Raw genomic sequence first — 281 nt, 5'->3', positions numbered from 1 at the left:
GGCGCTGCCGCTGGGGAGAGGTGTCACCACGGGAGTCATGAAAGAGTTAAAAACCCCCAAAATACCCCCAAAAACCATCAAAATGGTGAAATAAAGAATGGAACTGGGCGGAAATGGGAAGGGTGTGGTGGTACCTGGAGCTGCCCAAGCCCACCACTCGGTCCACGTCCTTCTCGTCACGCTCGGCGCCGTCCCGCTTGCACACCTCGGCCAGGTCCTGAGAGAGGGGAGAGCACCCTGGGTGTCCCCCAAAATAGAGAGGGGGGCACAGGACAGCTCAG

The 281-nt window shown here is 59.1% G+C and overlaps 1 protein-coding gene across 1 annotated transcript in view; it reads right to left on the bottom strand.

Moving 5' to 3' along the window:
* Nucleotides 1–217, bottom strand: part of CUNH1orf35 (chromosome unknown C1orf35 homolog) — a gene marked incomplete at its 5' end in the record, with an annotated part of 3,108 nt that extends 2,891 nt beyond the window's left edge. Inside the window, one exon of the mRNA XM_029087005.1 lies at nt 135–217. Within this exon, the coding sequence (XP_028942838.1) occupies nt 135–217 (83 nt within the window). The remainder of the gene's footprint in view (nt 1–134) is intronic.
* Between the last annotated feature and the right edge of the window lie 64 nt (nt 218–281).

Source organism: Antrostomus carolinensis, unplaced genomic scaffold (genome assembly GCF_000700745.2).
Source record: "Antrostomus carolinensis isolate BGI_N321 unplaced genomic scaffold, ASM70074v2 scaffold43839, whole genome shotgun sequence".
Classification (NCBI taxonomy): Eukaryota; Metazoa; Chordata; class Aves; order Caprimulgiformes; family Caprimulgidae; genus Antrostomus; species Antrostomus carolinensis.
This window is presented reverse-complemented; position numbering and strand designations above follow the sequence as displayed.